This window comes from Dermacentor silvarum, chromosome 1 (genome assembly GCF_013339745.2).
Source record: "Dermacentor silvarum isolate Dsil-2018 chromosome 1, BIME_Dsil_1.4, whole genome shotgun sequence".
Lineage (NCBI taxonomy): Eukaryota > Metazoa > Arthropoda > Arachnida > Ixodida > Ixodidae > Dermacentor > Dermacentor silvarum.
In genome coordinates, this window is record NC_051154.1 from 440,328,108 (window position 1) to 440,347,359 (window position 19,252).

The 19,252-nt window shown below is 44.6% G+C and overlaps 1 protein-coding gene across 6 annotated transcripts in view; it reads left to right on the plus strand.

Annotated features, from left to right (window-relative positions):
* The window catches only part of LOC125942614 (uncharacterized), a 47,588-nt gene extending 29,314 nt beyond the window's left edge, over positions 1-18,274 (plus strand). For 5 of the 6 annotated variants that reach the window (XM_049660798.1, XM_049660801.1, XM_049660799.1 and 2 more), the window contains 2 exons: positions 16,974-17,718; positions 17,825-18,274. In XM_049660798.1, the coding sequence (XP_049516755.1) occupies positions 16,974-17,718; positions 17,825-18,042 (963 nt within the window). In that variant the 3' untranslated portion in view covers positions 18,043-18,274. Of the gene's footprint in view, positions 1-16,879; positions 16,914-16,973; positions 17,719-17,824 lie in introns of those variants that run through there. The other variant, XM_049660802.1, reaches the window with a different exon arrangement.
* The last annotated feature ends 978 nt before the right edge of the window (positions 18,275-19,252 follow it).

The following is a 19,252-nucleotide window of genomic DNA, read 5'->3' on the forward strand; positions in this document are numbered from 1 at the left end:
GCCTGTTTGCGACCTGCTCCGACCATGGTGGTTGGTTCCTACCGCGCCATTCTTGTCGCCAGCACTAATAAGTCTGAAATGGTTTTTGATTACTTACAGCGCAGATTAAGATGTATTCGCGTACGCGTGGACGAAAATTTTGTAAGTGGACGGGCCATCGTTAGCCTGCTTGATTTACGGCGAAGAAAACCCACTCGCGGCGTCCGCCTAATATCCCACGTTTGAGATCGCTGCAATGGAAAGTCAAGGTACTCAAATGTGTCAGTCGCTCCTGCGTGGGAAGAATGTAGCGCTTACTTGCATGCTTATCAAAGTTCAACATTCCGTTATACTTTGGGCCATCCGTGGCTGTAATGCTGTGTTGTCGTGTACAGGCGGTTTTAAGCTGGTAGTCGTTGCCGGCAATTGGCCATCCAGAGCTGGCAGTCCAGCTTTTTTGTGCTCGCCTTGGGGACGGTGTGAATGATGAACGGCCGTAAAAACGTGCACTTCTTATGCAGCTGAGGCAGGTGAGATTCGCACCGTCCCGTACATTCTTGTATCTGTCTCAGTTCTTGCTGTTCACGACAGAGACAGAGCACGTGTTCCCTCTGCTCTTCCACATATTAAATTATTAGTGCCAAGCGATCCCTGGCCTCTCGGTGGAACGTTGCTGGAGCTGTCGGCCGCAGCTGATGCCTACTTTCTCCCCATTCGGAAGGCGTTCAATGGCGGCGCGCCGGTAGCGGCCTCTGGTGCGCGGTGCGCGGGCTGCTCGCTGTAAAAGGTCTATACTGACCGAGATGTACCCGATTGCTTGTATAATTTAACGGCAGCTGCATTGTACCAGACTGGCTTTCCAACGTCAAGAAAAAAAAAGTATTCATTTAATGTCAACGTTTCAATGTGGTCGCGCTGTTTAGAAACCGTACACATAGTGACCACACGCAACAACGAGAGAGGTAACAACGTATGCCACATGTGCCGACCAGTCGACGAGCTTCCGAGGTGTACAATAAACAAATGGTCCTCTATACAGGAGTAAACAAATTGCACTCTGGCGAACTTCCCAGTAGGTGTTTATAAGACAGCTGCATAGTAAAGACGTTTTAAAACAAACAAACCCTAGTCAACAAATTTCATACTAGTATTAGCGGGATTTATTTATTTCATCTTCAAAATGCATCACTCTTCCTAGTATGAGATTACATGCGTGTCTATATTAGTGAGAATATTTAGCACTCTCTGAGTGCGCTCACGTGTCACGAGATTGTAATGTATGTCTCTGTCACGGAGCAAGAAACCTTTAGGAGTAGAAACTCCGCCAGTTGCGGCGACCAGATAATGTCACAAGCCCGCGGAGCCACTATCATGCTGGCGGCACCTGGCGGCTGAGAAAGAAATTACCGTCGTCTTGGTTGCCAAGGCAACCGGTCACATGTGTTTCTCTCGTTCGCGGCCGCGCGCGTTGCTCCCGTTCGGTCGCGCGCCTCACAACTTCTACTGAGGGCACTCACGCATCCCACCTGCATCCCATCTTAGGCTAGCAATTTCCGAACAAGGGTACACTGCACGTATCAGCGCTGTTAGTATTACGGCCCTCGAACAGACACCGGCAAGAACAGTTACTGTTTGACTTAAAGGCCCACAAAAACAACGCTACGGCGTGCACGCTGAAGCGAACGCCGAACGCCTGTGTCGTCTACTTTGAGCGCGGGAGACACGGGCGCCGCCGAAGAGAACGCGCCCGAGCGGCACCACCGATCCGCCGGGCTGCTGCTCTTTTTTTTTTTTCGCAGCTGTTTGCATGACGCGCCGCAAGGCGCCGCCACTGCATGCGCCCCCGTCGGCGCATAAAAATGTGACGTTATCTGGTCGCACGCGAGCGCCCGCGCTGACGGGAGTTTCTACTCCTAAATAATCTTCCTCCGTGGTCTCTGTGCATCTACGAGCGTTGGTACTGAGTTGTAACTACAGTAGACTGAATACATAAGTGGAAGATGGCAAATCGAAGCGATCGATTCTTGGAGGTCACACTGCGAGATCCCTCGCATTTAGCCAACTTTGGGATTTTATATATTGTATACTTGACCGCTTTACTGATCACATAGCCGTAGCCACTGTGCAGGAATGTTACTTAGTTCTAACAAGTGGCCCTGAAATGATAAGCTTCAAACGCTTTCGACGCTGAAAAGGCCATAACATACCGGGCGTTCCAGCGAACACTTTCAAACATTTTTAAAGGTTGCCTGTGGCAGATAGCACAATTCTAGTTCATGAGCTGGTCTACTCGAAGAAGCGGACATTACTTGCACAAAAAATTGAAATGCCGTATCGACTAACAAAAAGTCACTAATTAACTTTTTACTTAATTACCTTATATATTGCAATTTACAAATTCTAACCCTGGAGTTCGCAAGGCGGATCCACTTGGAACGAATTCTCAGGATGACAGCAGTTTCGAGATATTAATTCCCGAATTTTGCGGAGAAATGCATTGGCGTTCCAGTAACTTTCTTGGTTCAATGCATAAAACGACGTTTTGTTAAGGAAGTGGAAGGCACTGGAACGCCAGTGCATTTATCCACAAAGTTCGGGAATTAATATCTCGAAACAGCTGTCACCCTGAGAATTCGTTCCAAGTGGATCCGCCTTGCAAACTCCACGACTAGAATTTGTAAATTGCAATATATAAGGTAATTAAGTAAAAAGTTAATTAGTGACTTTTTGTTAGTCGATACGGCATTTCAATTTTTTGTGCAAGTAATGTCCACCTCTTCGAGTAGACCAGAGTAGACCAGACCAGACCGCTTCGAGTAGACCAGATCATGAAGTAGAATTGTGTTATCTGTCACGGGCAACCTTTAAAAACGTTTGCAAGTGTTCGCTGAAACACCCTGTACATGGGTTCACGTATAGTTTAAAGACCTATCGGCAAAGTGCGCTTCAAATACAACTTTCATGCACCTCGAGTTGGTGAATTGGTGCATGGGCATCAGTAACGCGGACCGCGGATGACAGCTGCGTTGGAAGGTCCTTGTTGCCTATATATATGCCCCCATCCAAGCCTGAAATAACGCCTCCAGTAGTTTATTTCCAGGGGCGATGAACGAGCGCTCTATTATGTTTTCAAGTCCAAGCATATGCTTCACTGTTTGTTCACGGCGATTTGCGTCGATGTGCTGCCGGCGCGTATGCTTCTTCTGACGATGACATGGATTTTCTGGTCCTGCCTTGAGCGAGTGTCTCGATGTAGTCGGAAAAAGTTATCCTCTTATAAGATACTCAAATGTCCGTAGCTGTCAAAGGAACACACGCGACGGCGCGTAAGATTGTCGTGGCGCACAAGTTGCTGTGGCCGGATTCCCAAACACACTCGGTCCTTAAAAATTAGAATTACGTTCTGGAGTGCTGCGGGCCAGAACTGCGATCTGATTATGAGGCATGCCGTAGGGGTGCGGATTCGAGAAATTTTCTCCACGTGGTTTTTTTTTTAACGTACACACATTGCACCGGAACGCGAACGTTTTTGCATTCTGGCCCCATCAGAAGGCGGCCACAACGTCCGGGATCGAACCCGCACCTCGAGCTCAAAAGCGCAACGCCAAAACCACAATTATACGCCCACAGGGTGGTTGCGCGTGCCTTTGCCATGGCCCACGTGGTAACTGAGTAAAATTTCAGCAACAGCTCATTTGCCTATTCACGGACAAAAACACACGTGATTCGCCTCACATGCACCGCAGGACACCGATCTTAAACCCAGTTTCACATCCATAGCCTGCGTACAGAAAGTGAGCGACCCAATCGTGACTTCACATTTTTCTCTCTCGAAGTTGCATCCTTCTCGGATCACTGGCATTCACTAAACGTTGTAATCGCACTTTACGGCTCTTCCATCTGCTTGAGTTTCCTATTAACACTACAAGAGGGAGCTCTGGTGCTGCGATCGTTAAAGCCCCGATATAAGAAAAGTACCGCCATCTACTCTTTCCTCCGCTGCCTCCTCTCCTAAAGCGCTGCTTTTTTCTTTACTTTTTGCTTGCGAAAGCGAAGTCGACGGTGGCGCACCTAGAAAGTCCACGTTGAAGCTTTCAGACCGGGCGCTCGCCGCCACCGGCGACTGCGGCTGCGCAGAGGACTTTCAACATGGCCCTGAGGCGGAAAAAAGGCAAATATATAGAAGTGAAAAGCGCGCGCTATCATCGTCCAATCGGATATACAGGAGAGAGAGAAGCGGCGTTTATCAAAGGATGGCGGTACTTTTCTTATATAGGGACTTAAGCGATCGTACATTGTAATCAACCGGGAAGTGCACCGAGCAAGCCGCGAAGGCGCTTTTGTGCGTGACGGGATACATTTTAGTGAAAGTGTAGCAACACCAGTCGGACGTCGATTCGCGGCGCGAGCTGTAGCTTTTTTAGGCGGGCCCCAGGCAGTCAGGAAGCAGGATTAAGTATTGAACACAGCCAAACACCAGTAAACGGCAGAATTAGACGACCAGGAGTCAGGAAAAGACGCACACAGGATAAGAATAAAGAAGGTAAAATTTGCTACATTAACATGCAGGGTAGTCGCAAGCAGGAAAAATGGCAGGACATTAAAACGCTGCTGAATGATGAAGCGATTAGCGTGTACGTCCTGACCGAAACGCATCTACGAGATTTGGAGCAGCCGCCTGTCATTGACAATTTTCTATGGGAAGGGTGCAACAGAATGAACGGGACAAGGAAAGGCGGAGGCGTAGGCGTACTAATTAGGTGAGGTCTGCAGTGGCGAAAGGTAAACGAGACATGTGACCATAGCATACCTATCTGCTTGCTGCCGCTCGGCTTTAGTTTTGCAGATCAACAGCGTAGATCAACTGCAACCGATTTTAAAAGGGCAGACGATAACAGTGTGCTAACCCATCTCGCAGATGAGTTTGAATTTTTTTCACGGCTAGCTTCCGATGCAGCCACTGATACTAATCTACTTTGGCTCAGCTTCAAATCTACTGTTGTCCACTGTATTAATAACTTCATACCAACGAAACTAAGGAAACCAACAGTGAACAATCCTTGGATAACACGTGAAGTAATTCAGGCAAAGCGAAGAATCAAAAGATTGCGCAGGGTGGTGAAAAACACAAAGTGCGAGCCGTCCATTCGGCACAAACTACACTGCGCTAAAGCAGAGTTCAGAGAGAAAGCAAAAAATGCCAAACAATACTACTTCAGCGTCACCATTCCTAGTTTTATTAAAAGCAATCCTAACAGGTTTTGGAGACACCTTCGCACTAAAAATTCCACGGCGTCGCACACGGGTCCCGAGGAAAGAGAGGAAAAAGCTAATGCGTACAATTTCTTTCGCTCAGTATTCACCACAGATAACGGTATCATTCCTCCCATTTCATCCCTTGGTCCATCAAGCATTGATTGTCTTGAAGTCACAGATGCAGGAATACTCAACCTACTGCTAAACATCGATCCTAAAAAAATCCAGTGGCCCAGACGATATTCCAAACGAGTTCCTTAGAAAATATGCGGAATGGTGCATCAAGTATCTTGGGCTAATTTTCCGTAAATCACTTACTTAGTCTCAGCTACCAGACGACTGGAAAATTACCAAAAAAATACCCATTCACAAATCAGGAGATAAGTCTTCAGTAGCAAATTACCGTCCGATATCTCTTACTAGCACTTCGTGTAAGTTGTTCGAACACATTATCCTAAAACACATAACCGTTTTTCTTGAGAAACTAAACTTCTTGTCCCCTAATCAGCACGGATTTCGTAGCGGTTTGTCCACTATCACCCAGCTAACCGAGGTAGTTCATGACCTCGCACTTAACATTAACAACCGCGGCCAAATGGACATGATTTTACTTGTTTTATCAAAGGCCTTTGATTGCGTATGTCATAGTAAACTAATCGCAAAACTAAAAAGTGTAATCGGAGAGGGATTAATTTTTTCATGGATAAAAGATCTTTTAACAAACCGCTCACAGTTCGTGCTTTTCGAAGGTATTAAACCAGAAACTGCCCCTGTAACTTCTGGAGTTCCTCAAGGTTCTGTCCTGGGACCACTATTATTTTTAATCTTTATAAATGATATTACAGAAAACATTGACTGTAGTATCAAGCTCTTCGCAGACGACTGCATTATTTATAAGGAAATTCACAGCATCACAGACCACCTTAAACTCAACGCGTCCCTTGATAAGTTAGTAGACTGGTGCGCTAAATGGCAAATGTCCATTATTGTAAAAAAAATCCGTAACCATTGCAGTAACACGTAAACAGAACCCGTCCCAATTCACTTACACTATTAATGGTAAACCACTAGCGAATGTTCAACAACATAAGTATTTAGGCGTTACGTTGACGTCAGACCTCACATGGGACACGCACGTTGCCAACATCACGGCAGCCGCACTACGCAAGCTATTCTATGTAAAAAGATGTTTAAGAATGGCACCCGCGTCCTCAAAGCTTCTAGCATACACTACATTCGTAAGACCAGTGTTAGAATATGCTAACACAGTTTGGTTCCCTCATTCTCTAACTAGTATAACAAAATTGGAGTCAGTACAGCGCAAAGCCATAAGATTTGTGTATAACAAGTATAAACGCACGGACTCTCCCACTAACCTTCTGACTTCTTCTGGCATTAGGACTCTATCCACAAGAGCAAAGCAGGCACGTCTCAAGTTTCTATACCAACTGCTGCATCACAGCTATAAGATAGATGTGTCTAAGTACGTTGCATTTTCACAGTCGCGCCCGACTCGTCATAAGCATAAATACACATTAATTGAATATTCTTTCAACAACGACTCGTTTGGGCAATCGTTTGTCCCACTTACGATACGTGAATGGAATCGGTTACATCCAGATATCACGGACGCCGAAACAGTGTCCGCTTTCAGTGCAAAGTTAGAACATACATCTAACCTCTAGTACCACCCCCATTGCCACGCACACTCTCTCATTTGAACGCTAGTTCCGTCTTCTTAGATTCCTGCACTTATACAATGTATTTCCTTTCCTAATATTTGCTGGTGATGGCCTATGAAATGTGTACCGGTTTTCTTGGTGAAAGGGATTGCTTATGCTGTTGCACATAACTTCGTTCTTATACTATCACTTGCTTGCTTCTTTATTCCATTCCCTTTTTTAACAGATTGCAATCCTGTGCCTGGTTGTGCTTCGCGTTTTTTTTTCAGTATTAGTTCATGTTTGCACATTGCGCATGATAGACAAGGCGTTGATTCTCTTTGCTTGGAAAACTGGTTGTAATCCTTCCTCGTGGTTGTACTTCATTTCGTGTACGCAGCATGCATCTTTTGAAATGTTAATTTGAATTTGTGCGTGATTTTTGCTTTAAATGCCCTGTATAAGAGCGCATATGTACAAAATGTCGATTTTTTTTAACATGATTGTCTCTTTGTAATGCCCACCTGCTATGCTCTCAACTGAGAGTGGCAGTATTGAAAATAAATAAAAATAAATAAATAAATGTAAACAGCATTTATGGATTAGCGACACATGGCAAGGTAAAAAGACATGGCTGGGAGTACCTTACCTGTGGACAGGTAGTGATAGCACAGAAAAAAATAAGGAATTGGTTGATTGCCTTAGAAGCGATAATAATGAGTTCAGTAAATCGGGCCAGGTGATATTAGTGGGAGATATGAACGCACACATGGACGATTTAGACGGATATACTGATTACAACGGCTCTCTAGTGCTGGACCTGTGTGATGAACAGAACCTTATAGCAGTTAACAGGGAGAATAAGTGTCATGGACAGGCAACGTGGCAATGCGGAAACAGGCATTCATGTATTGACTATGCCTTAGTCTCAGAAATGGTCTACGAACAACTAGACCAAATGATAATAGACGAAAATAGAAAAAAATAGCCTGAGAAGCGACCATAGACGTTTAGAATTAAAGTTTGGGCACCCGCCGGGGTGGCTCAGTCAGCTAAGGCGTTGCGTTGCTGAGCACGAGATCGCGGGATCGAATCCCGGCTGCGGCGGCCGCATTTCGAGGCGAAATGCAAAAACGCTTGTGTGCTTGCGTTGTAGTGCACGTTAAAGAACCCCAGGTGGTCAAAATTATTACGGAGCCCTCCACTACGGCGTGCCTCATAATCAGAACTGGTTTTGGCACGTAAGACCCCAGAAAGAAGAAGAATTAAAGTTTGGGCGAGATGCCAACGCAGAACATGAACAGCCTCAGAGTTTTTAAAATGAATGACGAGCAAATAACAGAGATGGCAAGCAACATAGAGAAGAAAATTGAGGCTCTTCCTACAGCAGTCTGGGAATATAAGGAACTGGTGGACATTATGCAGCATGAAATAAGGCAGACACGGCAAAACAATTGTTCGATTGGAAAGAGGAAACCGCGTAAGTGGTGGAACAAGGAAATTAAACAAGCTATAGAAGAGCGTAAAGAGGCATCTAGGGCTCATCCAAAAGCCAAAAAGTTGGGATTACAAGAAGACGAGGTGCTTCTTAGATGGAATACATACCGAGAAAAGAAGAGGCTGGCGAGTGAGCTCGTGCAAGAGAAAATTAAATACGCAAGTGAACGTTGGGTGCATAACATTCACAAAAGAGACAAAGGCGCCCCAGAAAGATTTTGGAACCATATAAAAGCACTCGGAGCTCCAACTAAAAACTCGCAAACGGCTATAAGGGATGAACACGGTAACATCTACGAAGGAGACGATGCGTTACGGTACATCACAGACGTTATTAGGGATAATTCGGCACGAGAAAAAGCGTAGTTCAGACAACATATCCAAGAACAGCAGAGAGGCCTGAGAGATCAAAATTTAGCATAGAAAGCTTTTATTGGAAAAAGGCAGCAGAAAATGTCCCTAATAACATGGCAGCAGGACCCGATGAAATCTCAATACAGCTAATCAAAAACCTCGGTCCAAAAAGCAAGGCACTGCTGACTAATGCCATAGAACAAGTGATTAGAACAAAGAAAATTCCCGTTGGATGGCGTGAAAGCAAGATGAACGTCACCTACAAAGGCAAAGGAGATAAGGATAAGACGAGCTCATACAGGCCAGTTACAGTAACGTCGGTGATATACAGAATGGCATTGCAAACCATAAAATTAGAACTGTCGAAGTGGGTCAGACAGACAGACAAAGAATTTTAATGAAGGTCCTGAGAAGCTCCATTGCCCCCTTTCAGGGAGGGGGCAACTGCTGAGTGGGTGGGTGAAAAAAACCTATGTATTGGGGGAACTACAGAATGGGTTCAGGCCAGGCAGACACTTAGAGGATAATATGTTTGTACTAACTCAGTGCATAGAGATTTCAGTAGCTCAGAAAAGACCGTTATCGATAGCATTTCTAGATATTAAAGGAGCTTATGACAACGTAGACAGGGAATTGTTATGGGATATTCTTCAGCACAAAGGTATAGATGACGATTTCGTGGAGCTGCTGAGGGAGCTTAATAGAGACAACCAAGTACAAATGGTATGGGAAGGTCGAAAAGGTAATGAAATGGTGGGAATTCACCAAGGATTGAAGCAAGGATGCCCTCTGTCACCATTTTTGTTCACGCTTTACGTTAAGGGTATAGAAAGACGACTGGAAAACAGCGAATTAGGTTTTGATTTTTCCTACATCAGTAATGGACAAATGGTGCAACAGAAGGTCCCTCGACTGATGTACGCAGACGACATTGTGCTACTAGCGGACAATTAAAAAGATTTACAGATACTTGCAAACATCTGTGGAAATGCAGCGACAAATCAAGGCCTTAAGTTTAGCACAGAGAAATCAGGAATTATGATCTCTAATGAGGGGACGAGTAACTTCATGGTGTCAATTCAGCAGCAAGTAATACCCATAGTGAAGCAATATAAGTACCTCGGCGTACACATAAACGAATTCAGGAAGGAATTACTCAAGCAACCACCAAAATAATCTGAAAATAAAGAGGAAGCGGAATGCAGCAATAATGAAACACAGAGCACTGTGGGGCCACAATAAATATGAGGTGGTGCGTGGAATCTGGAAAGCAGTAATGGTGACAGCGCTAACATTCGCAAATGCCATTCTATGCTTAAAATCCGATATCTTGTCGGCTTTGGGAGCCCACAGTAATACCACAAATGAGGCAGTGACATGGGTTGGGCCTCCTTTGAAGTCAGAGGAGCACAGAGCAAAATTGGTTTTGAAGAAAGGCTCAGGAACATGGATGAAAATAAATGGGTGGCTAAAGTCCACAAGTATCTGTACATGAAAAGCGTGGACACAGAATGGAGGAAGAGGTCAAGGAAGTTGGCAACCAAGTACAGGATAATCGAAACTGTAAATAGACAGCCAGGAATCATCAGAAAGGAAGTGAGAGAAATACAGACAGTGAATTGGATGCAAAGAATGGAAACAAAAAGGACAATGGAGATTTACAAGAATGAGAAGAAAGAAATTAGAAGGGAAAATCTGTACAATAACACAAAGGGCAGTGCCTTGCTATTTGAGGCTCGAGCCGGTTGCCTAAGGACCAAAACATACCGGAGCAAATATTCGGAACTAGATGAGGCATGTGTATGCTGCAGCGAAAATCTAGAGAGCACTCAGCACATCCCAATGGAATGCGACGGGATCCACCCAGCGAGAACCGTAGGTAACGTGCAACTCCCAGAAGTGCTTGGGTTTAAAGTGGAAGGAAACATAAACAGATCAGCCGTAGAGATAAGCAAGAGACGATTAGAGTACTGGTTGAAAAAAAAAGCAGGGAAAAGATGGATACGACCTGATCACTAAAAATCATAGGTAGCGCTACAAGGTAATTTTTAAAAAAGAAAAATTATAATGAGAGGTATACAAAAATGCTAGATAAAAAACATATATAGTATACCTGATTAAATACAGCAGGCTAGGTGACTATTTGTCGCCGCCCCGTTTCAAAGGGGATGCCAGTAAATCATCATCATCGTAAGAGGCGATTGGAGTAAGAGGCGGTTGGATATCTGTTGGCAGAAAAGTAGAGACCAAAAACAACGAAGACGTACAGAAACAGAGTTTCCATTAATGGTTCAAAAAGGTTGATGCCTGATATTATTTGTAGTTGTACGTGTGTTTTCTCGAAAATAAAAGTAGGACATTAGACAAAATAATAAGAGCTTGGTGGCGCAACCCACCACCCCATTTCAAAGGGGACGCTCATAGCATCCATCCGTTCAGCCACTATATGGGAATGATCGTTATTACACGGATTTGTCTGATCTTCGTGCTTATGGCTTCAGACGTTCTCGCGGCTTTATTGACTGCGCTTCGTCTGCCTTTATTGGCATAAAGTTCGGGACAGTCCCACATTTCTAAACGCAGAAGGACACAAGACTATGTGCAGACGCAGAACTATTAAGAAATTTTGCATTTATAGCGCAATATTTTGTTGACAATTATCTATACTTGCGAAGTTAAAGCCGTTTCAAGCCATATTGGTTGAACCACGGTGTAGCTACCATAGACACTATTGCCAGAGTTCCCTCTAGTAGTTTTTGTAGGAAACTATGGCATAAACATCGAGGAGAACGTGACGGTATTCCCGAGGTGTATTTTGCCGCGACTGGCGACAACATCGAACGCATACACGAATCGGCTGCGCAGCAGCAGACGCTAACAGTGCCGCTAATCGTGTCTAACGTAATTTTAACATATCCGTTAGATGACGTTTCCGAATTTGTGTGAAAGGTGATCTGCGTATTCCTATGTTTTAACCAAAATGAGCAGAACTTCGAGATAACGCTTCGGGCATGACAAAGTCTATTATGACATTTTAGTGTAATGGATGGAACATATTCCTTATTGTGTACACGTATAATAAAGGTTATTTTGTTATTTCGCTAAAATTCTGAAGGTTAAATTTATAACGATACTATACTCTACATTGACTTGCCATTGAAGCATCATGTATACTGCATGAAGGCGAATCGAGACGGAAATTGAGACGGCAGGACAGTAATCTTCTAGACCACGCAAAATTAATTCCTTAGTCTTATATGTCTTGTCATTATGCGTAGCTTCTTCCGAAGAAATTACGTGCCTCCATTAATTTTTTTTAATGTGACGGTTAGGAGCATAAAAACGAAGTGCTCAAGTTACCCACTAGCGTATAGCCTGCTGTTTTTGCAGTGACCATCAGTGTACCTAGTGGTCCGTGAGCTACGCAACTTTAATTATAGCTGTCATGGGCTTTTACTTCCTGTGTTTGCTCATAACGTAAGATAATGTCCTTTATTGCATGTACGTCGACGGTATTTATGGTCGACTTTGCCAAAATGTTTTTTTTTTTGCGGAGGCATGGGTGGGATCGGGACGCAAACAGGATATGTTCTGCATATATATTGCGTCCGTTTGATTTGCATTCCGTAAAGGTTTCCTAAGCTCGCGTGTAAATCATTTAAACCGTCCGCGTACGAAAACAAACCAAATGAAATATTTTGACCTTATATCATAATTATAGGCGTAGGTGAAATCTCGAAAACCCTTTACGAAATCGGTTCCCGGTATTTTGGGTCGAAGTGATCCATTGTATTCCCTGCAAAGATCGCAGTGGTACCACCGTAGCGGTAAACAGTTTCATATGCATCCTACAGATAATATTTTGTGGTACCTGTGGTCATATTTCTCATTTTCTGAAAAGAGATGTACAGGTCATATTGGCTGAGTTAGTGGGCTCCTAAAATCACTATGAGCTCGAAAGTTGGTTATGTAGCGGAAGCTGTTTACAAGCCTCATGCAATGAACAAAGAACCGCAAGAACGACACTAGAGAAAAGGCAGCAGACCATAATGTTCTTAACTCTACATCCATATCGCTATCGTTACCGTCACAGCCTTCTCAAGCTTTATCGCAGCGGCAAGATCGCCGCCTTCGCCATTATCAGACACGAGAGTGGCGGTATCACCCGAGCCGATTGTCTCGCACTCTCCGTCGCCTTGTTATCAGTCAAATCCACGGCCTCGCCACATTCGCATGTCGCCCAGCTATTCACACAGCTAATTTTCTAGACATTACACCAGCCGTGGTGGCCTATAGTAGCTATGCCGTTGCGCGGCTGAGCACGAGGTGTCGGGTTACCTTCGCGGCCGCGGTGGCCACATTCCCATGGGGTCGGAATCGTTCACCGGGCTTTGGGTGCACCCCTATAGAGGTCAAAATTAATCCGGATTCCTGCACTACGGCGTTCCTCATAGCCCACTTTGCAGCTACGGGGCATTAAGTACCATAATTTAGTTTACCAAGTAGCTGTGCTGGCCATGGAAACACGGCCAGGAGATGTGCTGCAGTCCATCATTTCCGCACAAATTTTGATGAAGGATGTGTGCTTTCTGGTGCATGCAAATATGGGCATAAGTTGCCACGTGTCCCGTTCGCACTTTTCACGTGCGTTCTCTTCGTAATTTGCGGCGAAGACAACGTAGGACAGTTTGATGAGTCGCAGCACGTCACCTGTACAAAGCAACAGTGGTCACTCCTCCCGCTCCCTTCAACAGCCAGTGTACACTGCAAATAGTTTCACAAATGTGTTTTTTTTTTTCTTTTGTTGTTGCTGCTGTTGTTGTAGTTCGTGGTAATTTCAACGCAGACATCAAAACATAACGCCTGTGATCAAAGAGGGAGGCATTATGTGCTCAAGTGAGCGCAAAGAGCACTCAAGGAGCGCGCAAAATCGCTCGCCGTGCATGTGGAAGCCCGGGCATATATTGCGTCACACGTCTTTAGTGATCGGAGAAGGCGCGCTCCGTTGTGCGATTGCTCCATCTATACAGAAGGCTGCTGGTCCTGGACATGTGCGTTCCAGTCTAATTGCTTGTCAAATTCTTTTGCGTTGTAGTTTTTTCTGCGCCCGTCGATATTCCTGCGGTGTCCTTGTTTGTACCAAACGGCAAAGGGGCCCGTATTCGTGCTTCTATAGACGATTTTACGGAGCGCGCGGCAATACTCTCGAACCAGGAGCGCTGCGCGCGATTTCCTGTTTCCGTTTCCGCTTACCCAGAGTGGCCACCTTGCAGTGGGCTGTTAAATTTGCTCGACCGAGGTTGATACGTGCCTGTATCAATGGGTTTTCTTCTTTTTGTGTGCACTGGTTAACAGCAGAAATGCCTTTCACCGCGCCTACGTCGTCCGGTCAGCACTGTGTAGTGGTAGGTTGTGGCAACAACCAGCGAAAACGAAAGAATATCGCGGATAGCTTGTGCGAAAAACACGGCTTGAAGAAGGAGCAATGTGGTTGCGACATATTTCTGCTACACTGCTTTCGCGCGAATGTCGACTTGTGTCGTCAGTGGACTTCGCTGAAAACAGGAAAGACATTGCGCCAAACAGAAATTCACGTGTGTGTTCTGCGCATTTCGTGGATGGAAAACCCACGGAGCAAAACCCTCTACCGATGCTGAACTTGGGTTACGAGCGAAAGGTAAGAAAACACTTTGTTTTCCGCTACCTGTCTAGTTCTAAAGCGCCGAATTTCGTGTAAATAGTGCTGTAGACGTTGCAGTGGGCCTTTACAGCTGTAGTAGAAAAGCTACAAAGTCATGTACCGTAGCTCGTAGCTGTTTCTGCCCCCTTGGTTTCTGCATAACCTGAATAAGAGACATGTGCCGTCGTTTCGTGCTCGATATTCGGTGTGGTAGTGTTGCTGCGGAAATATGACGCTTGAGCTCAGGTTTCGCGCTAGAGGACACGATATCGAACTGATAAGATCTCTATGTTTCCACCTTCGTTGCTTCGCTTCGCTCGTCTGCGGCGATTTACCAGCAGCTGCTGCTGAATTGAAGCCTCCGTTTGTGGCTGCCATAATAAACTTGCTGCGGTGGCCTAGCGGTTATGGCGTTTCGCTGCCAAGACCGAAGTCGCGGTGTCGATTCGCATCGGCGGCAGACACATTTCGATACTTTTCGATGGAGGCGAATTGCAGAAAACATTCGCGTACTTAGACTTGGGTAGTCTAAAGAACTTCGGGTGGTCAAAAATAATACGGTGGTCACTACTGCAGTGTGTTTCCTAATTTCATCATGGCTTTGGCACGTAAAACCCCAGAATATTTAGCTGCTATAATAAAAGCTTCGTCATATTTCAGGTTATCTTTGGGCGCAGACGCCTGAACCGAGACGAAAACACGCCACCACCAATTAAGCGGAAGGCAAGTGTACAGATTGTTATGTCATTGTGTGGCTCATAATGATTTATTTCCGTTCCAGAGAAAAACTAACAAAGACACACGAGATGAAGCGCCAGAAGTGTCACGCCAGGTTCCTTCACAGAGTGTAAGGCTTTTCTTTGGTTTAATTTGTCTGATTCTGAACAAACCAGTCAACTCTGGGAAATAGCCGGTGTGTACCATCATAAGAACAATGTAGTAAACTGGTCACAACAAACATTTCAGTAGTATGTTACATACCACAATATGGGAAGATATTATTTGTTAAACGAACTGTTGTCTTTGAGAACACAAACTTAGCTAGTTGATAATCTTGCCTGCAAGTAACTTCACTTACTGGAAATGCCCCAAGTAGCTCTTCCGCGGGCTATGAAGTTTCTATAACTATGTAGGCTAGCTGAAGTTCTGTCAATGCAACATATGCTCTTGATGTGGTTCTTACAGGTCACTTCTGACGCACAAGCTTCCACGTTGACCTTGGTTTTAGACAGTTTGGAAGATGTGAGTAGGCATTCACCTGTCTTGACATACTATCACTGAGAATATATACTCACTTTTTGCGTGTCCTGCCCATACCAGGTGGAAGATACCATTCTAGACAGCCCTAGTGCGTACCAGGAAACAGATGTAAGTAGTCATGCAGACAGCCTAAGTTTACAGGCACACCAGACACCTTACAACCATGCAAATTTTTGTAGTGCTTCCCTCAACAGGAGACTTCTCTCACCGAACCTGTAGCGCTCACTCATGCTCTTGAAAGTGAAGCAGCTGTAAGTGCATGCAGCACTTTTGCACCACTTATTGACACACTGAATGTTGATTTGTTTAACAGGCTGAGTAGTGTAAGCGCTTTTCAATTCCTCTTCACACATTATGAAAGAGTAAGCAGTCATGCGAAGTCTTCTGCCTTCTTGTATTGTCATATTTAAAGGTAACTTAACTTCAACAGGTTGCAGCACACACCGAAACCACATCAGTCAGCAATGTTCTGGGGAATGAAGATGTAAGTGCTCACACAGTCTGTCTAGGCTTCTGAACATGGTGCCTGTTTAAGAAGTACACCCATTAATATGGTTTCTCCTTTCATAGGCTTACTGCAGTGAAAATATATTTGACAGCCCAGGCACAGTTTGTGAACCACATGTGAGTGGTCAGGGAAACCTAGGCTTTTTCATATGTTGCTTCAAGTGCAACTTAGCTGTCACTTTCTTCTACAGGTTTCCCTTCAAGGAGCTGCACTGGTCACATGTACATTCGATAAGAAACCAGATGTGAGTGTGCAAGCATGCTCCTCTCCACATGATTATGTCTACTGCCTGTGTGATGCTGCAATGATGATTGCTGCTGTGCTTTGTTTACAGGCTGCCACTTATGGTGTAACTACTCCAGACAGCACTGTTTCAGAAAATGAAGTTTGTGCAAGCTTAACATCAGCTTCATTTTCTTAAGTTTCTGTGCGCAAACAAACAGGGACGAAGAAAAGGAGACACAAGGACACAAGGACGAGAAAAGGAGTCCTTTTCTTCGTCCCTGTTTGTTTGCGCACAGAAACTTAAGAAAATGAATCTGTTCCAACTAGGCCGACTCGCAGTTATGCTTAACATCAGATCACGAAAGTGATGTAAGTAGGCACGCAGATTATTTGAGTTGCCAGATGACGTGTTTAAGTTTCCGACAGAACTGTCATTTTGTTACAGATTTGTGCAAGCAGAACAGAGCACATCATGACAAGCGAAAGTACAAAGGTAAGATTTTATGATGTTAACATGCTCTAAATGATGACATGCCTTTTCACTTCCTTGCAGGTGACGAAAGATAGCTCCACACAATGGGAATTGCCGCCAACTGACCATTCATACACAAGCACGAGACATCCCATGATCGTGAAAACTATTTCCTATCGAACACTGACCAGTGATGACATTCTTTTTTACACTGGCATTCCTGTCGCTGTATTTGACAAACTCGTGTCAGCACTGAAGACTCAGGACAAGACAGTCCGCAAGGTTTTGACCATCGAAGACCAGCTGCTATTGACCCTCATGAGGCTTAGACTTGGCCTCCTTTGTGGAGATCTAGCAAGACGATTCGAGGTCTCAGTCGCTTATATTTCTAGAACATTTTCGAGAGTGCTGGACGACCTGGTGAAGATCATGCAAGAAGTTGTTGTATGGCTGCCTCGCTCAAGGTGGCGGGCAAGCATGCCAGAGAGTTTCAGAAACAGTGAGTACAGTCGTACAACATGCATATTTGACTGCACTGAGGCACTAATGCAAAGGTCACGGAAACTGATGGCCAGATCCCAATGTTACAGCCAATACAAGGGTGCAAACACAATGAAATTTCTTACCGTCATAGCACCAAATGGATTTATAATGTTCGTGTCAGATGTGTATGGAGGCAGGGCCTCAGACAAATACGTTGTAAAGACATGTGGAGTGGAAGAATACCTCCTTCCAGGGGACGAGATAATGGCAGACCGCGGTTTCAAGCTTGACACTCATCTTGAAGTTCAAGGGATTAAAATGAACAGGCCTGCATTCACAAAAGGTAGGTATCCACAATAGTGTTTGTGATGACCTCCATAAGTTTAAAGAGCTGCACAGTAATTACAAGCGTGTACATGATTGCCTTTTTGTTTTTCTTCTTTTCTTAGGAAAGGATCAGCTACCTGAAAGTGAAGTCACCGAAACTAGGCGCATCGCTTCGCTGCGAATTCATGTTGAGCGGGCAATCAACCGAATCAAGACGTACAGAATTTTCAAACAAGTACTGCCCATCAAGTCAAGAAAGTATGCTAGCAAAATTGTCCTTGTTTGTGCGGGACTCTGCAACCTTAAAAGTCCACTCATCAATGAACTAACTCGAGCGTAAATATCCCATATATATTGTAATTTTTGCCCTAAGCGCTCTGTGAGAAGTGAGTAGGGTAAACGACACTTCACTTCAGTGATGCTGTTTTTGTAACCTCACTGGTCTCGTACCTGTGAAGCTTATGAAGTGATATGAGGCCAAGGTGTAAAACAGGTGGTTGAATGTTGTTTATTCTTTCAATATACTTAGAGGGCTCTAATGAAGCAGACATTATGAATAAATAAAAATTTGCTTGCTACGTATGTGTTATTTGAGAAATCTCAACATATGTCTTGCACACAGCCAGCTTCATTTTATAATGTAGGTCCTCAAGGTGAGGCAGCAGGTGCAAAAAGTAGAATGCTTCGAGTCTCTTCATGTTCTGTTCAATGTACCGTGTGTCAACTGGCACATTTACGATTACATCACTTTCAGCTGACCACACATAAAAATAGCACATGCTTTTGCCGCAGCAAAACATATTAAACTGTACTTGGTCATAGTACCCATTTTTTCCGCCTGGGCAAAGCACATGTTCGCCATTCACAAGCTTAACGTCGTACTTTCCCCCTTCAATTAACACCTTGCAATCAGAAACTGTGGGACACTTGATCTCAAGTAGGGCATTATCAGCACAGATGCCATCAGGGCTTGCAGACAGTCAAGGATGTGTACTACTCACTACCATCCCCGACTGTGGTACAGCCAGACCAGTTTTCCTCATGAATGCCACTCTTGCAATGGCTTCGTACTTCAGCCCATGCTTTGTGGCAGCATTGCCAGTAAAGCTTGGATTTGAAAGTGCAGAAACAGCTTTCGAGGGGTCAGTGCTTTCCTTTTTAGGAACCCGCTTCACATTTGATGCAGTTATGCGAAGGCGCCTGGCCATGTGCCATAGTGGGCACCCCTGTTCCCTAATGGAAAACTCAAGCAAAGCCCGTCCTTCATCCGAAAGCACAACAAATTTTTGATAAAATAATTTGCAAGGGCCACAGCTTTCTGGAAGTTCCAATGGGTCTGTATGTGAGTGGCGAGGCTGGCTTGGCAGATTAGCAGCAGATGGGTCCCAAGCTGCCGCATTCATAGTGCTATGAAGCAAAGTACCTGCATGACATAAAACAATTGCAACTAATTTGCACTGCATTCTGCCAGCTAACACCACTTGTATTTATAATTAAATACAATAACCAAACATCATGTCTATTGTATTTGAAAGCCACCAAAATCTACC